The sequence below is a fragment of the Phaethon lepturus genome, unplaced genomic scaffold (genome assembly GCF_000687285.1).
Source record: "Phaethon lepturus isolate BGI_N335 unplaced genomic scaffold, ASM68728v1 C14073439, whole genome shotgun sequence".
In the NCBI taxonomy this organism is placed as follows: Eukaryota; Metazoa; Chordata; class Aves; order Phaethontiformes; family Phaethontidae; genus Phaethon; species Phaethon lepturus.
In genome coordinates, this window is record NW_010576310.1 from 1 (window position 1) to 9,229 (window position 9,229).

Here is a 9,229-nt window from a genome sequence, read left to right on the forward strand (position 1 = left end):
TCATAGAATCATTAAGGTTGGAAAAGATCTTGACATAACAATTACCCCTATTCTATACAGTCCCCTTTGGTGAAAATCATCATGTACTCATAAATAAAATTTTTATGCTACTTCACACACATGCCAAAAACAACACACCTGCTACCATTTCCCTCTCTCCATCTACTTACTTTGGTATCCCCTTAATGTAGTACTCGGGTACCTTTTTCCCTCACACTATCTGAAGGCAATGTTGTTTCTGACTGCATCGACTTTAAAAGAATCCTCACGTTTCAATGCTTGGAACACTGCACATGGATTCACTGGTTGTGGTGAACCATTGTGTGTATTCATTTGGTTCTCATTTAATAACACTGAAAATAGTCTGGATTAAATGAAGAAAGATTCACAATTAAGGGCAGAGACTCCTGTGTCAAGCTATAATTCTTGCTGCGAACGTGAACTTATTTACTACAATGTTCAGGACAGTGTCATTCTCCATATAATTCCCTCAGACTTTTATGAAGTAAAGAAGTTTTTTTGTATTATCACTTATCCTCCCTATTTTTGTCCCAAGGAGAATATATTTTGTCTAGATACAGTATTAACTTTCATACAAAACCAACCTAGTAAGGTTTGATTATCCAGAATGTGGAACATAAAGAAATCACTCAATTTGAAAAAGTAAGTAGTCTCTCTGAGGACTTCTACCAAATTTTGTACTGTTTTGAAATTAGTTAAAAGTCATCGGGCCAGTGGGGTTCAAATATTTCAGCGTCTGTAAAGGCAACAGAAGCATCTGTGGTGGGGCATTAAATACACTGGAAATCAATTCTCAACTCTGATCTTAACTATGTAACTTGAAGTTGCAGTAATTTCTTTCTATAACACAACCCCTCTTTGCTTCTGTGTTTCTTATTGCAATAAAAAGCCGGAAATTAAACATGCAAAAGAATTAAATTAGAATTTGTAAACCAGCGATAATATTATTCTGTTTTCAAAATCTAAATCCTTAAAGTTCAGCTTAAATAAACGTCAGATACCAGCTCCTTAAACAGCGTTAGCAATGTAAACAGCATTTAAAAATGCAAGAAGTGAAACTTTATAAAAATTACATCTGCAGGTTGTCACAGGAGGATCTGCAAGAAATGTCAAACAATACTGTTCCTTGTGTACTCCACTGAAATAGCAAGAAAGTTACATCTGGAAACAGTTACTGGCACAGGACTTAAGTATTGCATTACCTTTAATGAACTAAATATTATTAATCAAGAGCTGGATATAATAGTGAGCCATCCAGGTGGCTGTAATTCAATTAATTTACCTTCTTGGGAGATGACAATGGACTTTGATGATTTGATGGTTTTGCTGTCTAGTGTCCAGGTGACAGCTGCAGGGGGATCAGAGGAAATCCGACATTGTAAGACCAATTTTTCACCATCTACTATTTGAGCATCCTGAAGCTTCTCTGTAAAGGAAGGTGCTGTCCCTTTGCTTGCTGGTGGTTTGCTTGCTGTTGCTTTGTTTTCGGCTTTTTTCCCAATTATTCCACCATCCACCACTGCGCACCCATGTTCACAGTTTCTGTCATTCTTCTCCTCTTTTTTCACTGCTGGTTTGGCAATAGGGGCTTGAGAATTGGGGGTCGCGTTCTGGGCATCAGAATTGGTGCGGGCATTTGGTGCTGGGGTGCTAGCGCTGCCATTCTCTGCAGGTGGCTTTTTCTTTGAGCCCAGCACAGATCTGAAATCTGTAATGGCTGGTTTAGGAGGTGGCACCTTCTCTGGCAATGGGGTTTTTGGGGTGCCCTTCTTGGCCAGCACAGAGCGGAAGTCCACCTGCTGAGGAGCATGAACTTTCCTTTCCTCCTCTGACAAGGTCTTGGGTTTGACCTGCCGCTGCAGGTTGGCTCGGAAGTCCATTTGCTCGGCTGGAATTTCTTTCAGTTCCTCCTCAGAAAAACTTTTGGTGCTGACTTTCTTGCCTAAAATGTCACGGAAATCAAGTTGCTCAGCTTCCTGCTGCCTCAGGCTCTCCTCTGTGTGTTCCCGAGTTTCCACTCGCCTCTTCAGCACACCTCGGACGTCTTCCTGCTCTTCCTCAGCTGTTCTGTTTTCACTGCTGTTCTTTTTGAAGCCACTTGTTCTACCAAATGTTAGTTTACCATGTTCTCCACCATCTCTTCGCTCTCCAGAGCTGGCTGATTCCCTCCCACTATGATCCGAAAAAGAAAAGAAAGAGAGAGCCAGGAAAGGGGCTGGTTTAAAAATGTCAGGGAACAATCTCAGAGCAGGAACAAAATGTGTTTATAGAAGGGGAGGTTGATTAGAGGAGCACACTCCATTAGTTTATTGCATCAATGATGACTTCAGGAGCCATATAAGGGCACAAACAAAAAAGATCTTCTCTACTCTGGCTTGGTACAATGTGCTTAGCTTGTATGATGAAAACAATTTGTTGGGTCACATTTGGGGATTAGGTTGAACAGCAGCCAGCCTGGGTCTGTAAGGGCAGGGAATTAACGGAGCAAAAAATAGAACCCACCCATGCAAGTCCCTGGGAAAAATACTCACTCTCTGAGCATTTCTGCTCTGGAAGCTGAACTCTCCCGCAGCATCAGAGACACCTGGCAGCTGCATTCTCCAACTTGGTTCCTGAAATATTTAAGTGAAATCAGAAAAGCAGAGGATTCTCCCTCCAAAACTGTAACTTGCCTGAGCTAAGTGATTGTGTGTTGCCCTAAAGCAGCTCAAACCCAGTGTAGCATGCTCCTCTCCTATGCCCAGCATTGTGGTGGCTGACTGAGTGGGCTGACTGAGTGGATTTGGTCCCCTTACATTTGGAGCCAAGCTATCTCAAATAGCTTTTACTGATCTGTTGCTGTCTACACTGGGAACAACATACTCCCTGAAGAAAAATCAAAGCAATTTACAGAATGAAACAGCTGCAAACAAACAAGCTGAAGGAAAACAAATACAAAATCTGGAAAATCAAGGCTGAGGAAGGGGCTATTTTGCAAAGTTGAAAATCTTTCCAACTCTGCCTACTGTTTATTTATTCAAACCCAAGTTTTCTAATGTTAAGATATTAAAAGCAGGGTTTCATTTCCTTCCCTCCCCCCTGGCCTGACCAATCAGCAAAACCCATCTACATGGATTGCTCCAGTCTGTACATGTTTATATTAAAAAACATAAAAGTGTCACCATATATGGTGCTGAGTACTTATTCTTCCTTTTGCAGAGGAATGCCATGGATGCCTTCTGGAAAGGGCTCTCATTAAAGAATTCATTTAAAATGCTCCCTCCACCCCTGCTGCTCCCTCCCTCCCGCAGATATATATCATTCTTCTAGCCCCAAACAGCTCTTCTCCACTTAACACAGGAGATGCCAAAAGCAAAATTTAACTCCTCTAGGGCAGCAGTTGTATAACTGTTGCCACTGCTCCCCTGAACTGCTATTAAAAAAACAGACTTGAATTGATTAAGGACTAGAGAGATCTTTTATCAGTGAAACCACTTTTGTCCTTACCAGTTTAAAAGTATAAGTTTGTAAATGCACTACAAACTCCTGGATGATCTTTCTTTTTAAACAAAACTATTTTTTGCTACCGAAAACATCTCCTGGACATGAACAAAACACATGTGCATTGGGGGAAGGAAGGAAGGGAGATGGGTTTTCCCAGCTGTGTTCTCCTTTTAAAAGACTTGGTAGATAAGAGCACCGTCAAATCCACTTTGCCCTGAAGTTTAAAACACAGACTCAGGCTTGTCTTTCTCTTAGTTTGCCTGTTTTTTATCATCTGGCCTGTTTTTTAAATAGTGCTTCGAAATACATTACTAGATATGGTTCTGGTTGGGTGAATAAACTTTAATTTCACCCATTTACAACTTACAATGAAGTCACACAGTAGGCAAGATCATTAACACAGATGCAGCACTAAGTTATGTCTTTATTATAGCAATTATTACCATCACTTTTTCAGATGGATCTCCCTTGCTTTCTGTTGCTTTAGAAAATGAAACAGCAGATCAGCCTAATATGAAAATCAAGCCTTTAACAGCAAGATGAATTGGTGGGGTTGACCGAAGTAACTGAATTGCAAAGTAAAGGCCCTGCTGGTAGGAACACATCTGATTTGACCTTAAGACCATTAACAACAAGAAGCCTTAGAAACATTTTCAACACTTTATATCCAACAAGTCAGAACAAGTACACTACAAATTGTTATTGAAGAGAATCCATAAGGACAGCACTGAAAGCTATTTCCTTCAATACAAAAGGCTAGAGAACATCTGAGTATCAAACAGAAACTGTCCGAACGGCAGGAGAAGATCCAAGTCAATGCAGAGATTTTTCAACTCAGTCCTGCACTGGAGACCTGCCATTCTTACTTCCTCTTACATAGAACCTCCATTTGGAAGCAAGAGAAATAGAAAGAAGGAAAGACAAATGGAAAGATAAATAGAGAGAATCGCATGTCATCTCCTCCCAACATACTCATTGGCATCAAAAGATGGCAGGGTACCAACATTGCTGAAAACCTGTCATCTTCAAACAATGCATTTCAAACTGGCCTCTTTTGCCACTATTGAAACTTATGATCTTTTTTCCTGCTTCTCAGAAGCTTTTAAGAGAAGCAGACACACTCTGAAACTGCTCAAGTACTTTCTCACTGAGCAGTGCTATAGAGCTGTTAGCAGGCTGTACGTTTACTCTAAGATCTCTCCCGTAAGTCTACTAGACACCTATTACTCTTACTTTAGGGCTTAAAACCAACCCAAAGCTGACAAAGTAGGAGAAGCCATGCAAGCTGAAGGATAGACAATTTACAGCGTACATCAAATAGGGAGGCACCACTGCTCAGATTCTGTCATGACTGTATGGCAAAAGTATTTGCCCACAAGAATTGTGTCACCAGTGGGAGAGGTTAAAGTAACAGAGACAGCAGTCTCCCAGGAGAGGGATCTAGGGATACTGTATGTGGTCCTGACCACTGTGAAGAATAATGGCATTTCTACAGGACCCATTTCTGCAATACATCTTTCCCTCTGCAAATTCTTCACATATGCAAAGAAGCAAATAAGGAAGGCAAAGTAAACCTCTCTAAATTAAGCTATTTTTTACAGGGTTTGGAAAATAAAGGAGGGGGTAAGAAAGCAGGAGAGCATTTTGTTCTTTCTATTTTTAAAACCTTGGGAAGCACTTACAAATTATGGCAACAGCAGGACATAGAAGTACCTAGATGGAAAAACGATTCTCAAGGTAGTTTTTTGATCTTAATTATGACTTCTGATTCATGTGGGTGGCTGAAAACTACACCACTGGATACAAACCTTGAGTCTGTGACTGACTCATCATACCCGTGTTCAAAAGTGTAGCCTTCTCAGGGCAGATCTTGCTCCCAGTGAAATCGAAGTGAATTTTGTTACTGATTTTAGGAGCAGGTAGAACATAATTTTGACTTCTGAATTCGGTTGCAGAGTCTAAAAAGGTAAGTTAATAACACTGACCCTCCTTGGAGATCACAAGATGGAAAAAGAGAAACAAGCCAAGAAAAATTAAAAAGGACTGGATGGTTTCAATGCTAAGTTCAATCAAGAATAATTCTGGAAACTTTTAAAATATTTTTCATTTACGCAAATTCAGAACCTAGGCAAGGCAAGATACATAGGGGCAGTTAGAAAAAATAGAGCTTTGCAGTACATAAGCATTAACTTCAAGTCTTTCACATCTCTGCTGTTTTGAATCTTGGCAATAAATATTACTTTTCTCTGTTGGCATTTTATCAACAAAACTCTAGACAAAGACAGATCTTAGTGGCTCTGTTATTGTGGAATAATTAGATAGACATGGATAAAACCTATGCTTAATAGCTATGCTGTACAGTCTGGAAGTGTTGACTTTTGCAGGATTGTTCTGTAGAATGCCCATGCGCAGTACTTATCTTTAAAATGTCAAGGAATAATAATTAAAAACCCCCATCAAAAACAAATAAAACCCCAGCTGCAAAGCCTGAAGCAATTTTAAAAATAGCTCTCTGTCCTATTGTGGGATCAGTTTTCCCTGGAATGGCTTTTATGTTCAAAATATCTTGAAATACTAGTTTCTTGGCAGAATCTACTCAAATATTTTCACTGAACCTTAGATGAGACTTATTGTCTGTGTGTCCCTAGGAAGCACTCTCTGAAGGAACAGGAAAAAAAGCACTGTTAATTACAGTGTGGGGACACACTGTAAATTCCTACTGGCCTACCATATGTGAAACAAACATTACAGAGTAAATTACATCTTTTAAGAATGAACTGAAAGTGGTAAAGAAGTTGATCCCTAGCTACAGCTGGTGCTTCAGTCCAGGTAACTGCAAAGCTTCTGAACAAGGTTTTGCAACTCCTTTGTGAGTTAGTTAAATGGAGAGTCCAGACTCTGTGAAGCTTTAACCCCAAAGAAAGCAACTAATCCACTGGATCACAAATTTAGCTGACATAAAGCAGAGCAGCTCTACCGGCTTCAAAGATAATGCACCAATTTACTTCATTTGAGGGTTTGGCCAAAATCTTTTTATACCTGAAAGACCAACCATTTTATTTGCTTTTTTACAGTATTGAGTGGGAGAATGGAATGGGAAAGGGTCATGGTTTTCTTTCCTAAAAATAGACAATGTGTTGACAGCAGAAAACAAGGTTTGCATATTGTATTTTACAGAAAGACAGAACTATATTTACTGTTTGGTGTAATGACATGTAATCTTACAACTGCTTTTTATATAACCTGAATTGCAGAGTATTCGAGGTACCACTGATTTATAAGATGAATGTTTACCTCTGATTTTAATCAGATTATAGAAATCTCTAAAAAAGATTAATCAACACTAACCAAACTTTTACGAAAGATGGAGTAGGGGAGAAGAGAAATACTCAGCATCTGAGGACACAAAGGTTAACAAAGCAGGTGATTTGTTTAAGGAACTGCAGGAGGATTTCTGAGGTCTCTCATGTTGACTGTGCTGTTATAAAGATAAAGGCTTTACTCAAATACTGTTTCTGTCCAATTTCTTTGCTTACCTCTTAATTTACAATGTACACACTGACTGAAAGAACATGGGAAAGTCATATTGGGATAAAAAGTATACCAGTGCTTGCATCACTGGAAGGATGCAGAGGACAGGAGGAGAAAAAGATGTCTGTGGTTTTCTGAGTCAAAAAAGCATTGTTATTTCCCATTTCAATCATGATGGTTTCACAGCAACTCTGACTGATTTCTGATCCCTCAACTGCATGGCTGGAGTTTTGCAGGCTGTAAAATGTTTAAATTTCAATAGATGAATCACAGTAGTGAATCTGTTCTTTTTATATTTATGCAACACCATTCCTTGAGGTCTGAGCAATAACAGGCTCAATGAAACCTTATTAGAACAATTAAAATGAAGAATGCAAGTGTAGAGAAATCAGAGGTCTGTGTAGGTTTACAAGGACCAGGAGAGGGTACAATGTCTACCCTCTTAAAAGTTAGACTTAATGGTCTGCTATATAGTAAAACGCAAGGCAAAGCAAATGCATATACTAAATGATGCTGAGGGAGGGAAAGACAGAAAGCCAACCAGCGATCATTAATGGATCACACTAGGATCACATTGAGCTGCACATTCATGTCAGCTCACTCTCATGAAAGAACTAGGAAGAGACAAATAGATCTTTTGTTAAACTCAAATTTTTAAGTCCAGAGTTTTAATTTGTGAGCAGCCAACACAAAATGAGAATTTTGGAGGTATTAGGACAGAATTTAGAGCTTAAGAATAATGAAGAAGAAAACTGGAAAACAATTAACACTGGTAGGAAACCATACCCAGGCTAAATTAAAGGAGTTGGAGAAGGAATGAATCCCTAAAAGCAGCTATGCAACATGCTTCTGAAATTAATACATGAAAAGGAGCTGCACATTTTATTTGAAAAGAAAGTGATTATGTTTAAAAATAGCCCACTGTCAACTTCTCTATAAACTCTTCAGTGAATTGACTTGTGGTTTCTCAGTTATTGCATATTTTTAATGGACTTTGTAGGAGTTTTTGAGGCAAAGACACTAAATGCAGCTCTCCTCCTCTCAGGTACTGTTAAGACTGTTTCTGAATATATAAACAATTCTCAATCAAGTATTCTAGACAAATGCAGGCAGTTCAAAGGAGGTTTAGACAAGATTATTTGCTGCTGAAAATGATTTTAGCTCTATTGCAAACTTGAAGTTATACAGCTGACATTTGGCTCCTTGAATATTCCTGAGGCAGTTACTTCTCTGTTATTCATAGTATATAAGCAATTGCCTTAAAGGCTATGGCTTTCTCTTCCCCGAACAGTAACTGAAATTTTACAAATGACAGCAGGGCGAAAAGAGGTATGAGCATTCCCGTTGCTCTAATTGCAACATAGCTTTTTTCATTATGGATTAGAAAAAGCCAACATGAATGCATTGATCTTTGTGGGATCCCCAGCCATTTCTCCAGTAAAAGGATTAGGGAATAACTTGAAACTAGCACGCAATCTTCTGTGTTGTTTTCTAGCTACAAATTCTTCCCACCCCCAAAAAAGTTATGCTCCTCTGCTAATTTTCTGAAATAATGTATTTTCTAAGTGTACATTCTGTTATGTTCTAGAAGCATGATATTGCCAGGCTTCCACTTTGACATATGTCTTCAGTGATGAATTTGGCCACAGTGATCACCAGCTACACATGATCATTAAGGTTGACTTAAGTCAGCCACAGCAAAGTCTTCCACAAAGCCCTCTTGGCTCTCCTTTGTTCTTCCTGTTCTCTTTCCTTTTTCCATCCCTGAAGTTTTGCTGAAATACCTCATTCTCTTTCAGTTCAAGTGAAACCACCAACACATCATAAGAGAAGATGCCTATGTCCAGGGCACACAAACAGAAGTGTGGAAACGTACCAGTTGAAGGTAGCAATTCTCACAGTTTGCCTTGTTCTCATGTAGAGGTTAGTGACTTCAGTGTGGGCAAGAGGCCTCCTCAGCAGGAGCCGCTCCCAGCCCGGCCCGCGCGCTGAGGAGCCGAAACGCAGCTGGTGGTGCCGGAGGAAGGCGGGAAGAGGGATGTCCTCTGCTCTCCCACCTGACAGCAGGGATGTCGCAAAAGGCTCCTGAACCCGAACGGCACAGGGGGTGCGGAGCTGCGCAGGACACTGGGCTCTGCTGCTCCCCAGTGTTTCTCTTCCCCCGTCCCCTGGGTGCCTCTGGGTGCAGCAGGGC

At 40.0% G+C, this 9,229-nt stretch overlaps 1 protein-coding gene across 1 annotated transcript; it reads right to left on the reverse strand.

Annotated features, from left to right (window-relative positions):
- Positions 1–1,303: 1,303 nt before the first annotated feature.
- Positions 1,304–9,120, reverse strand: LOC104627433 (myosin light chain kinase, smooth muscle-like; the record flags this gene model as incomplete). The annotated part of the gene is made up of 3 exons (XM_010295689.1): positions 1,304–2,193; positions 2,553–2,633; positions 8,912–9,120. Coding segments are annotated over 3 exons (1,180 nt in total), but the record flags the coding sequence as incomplete, so codon positions are not given.
- Positions 9,121–9,229: the final 109 nt, after the last annotated feature.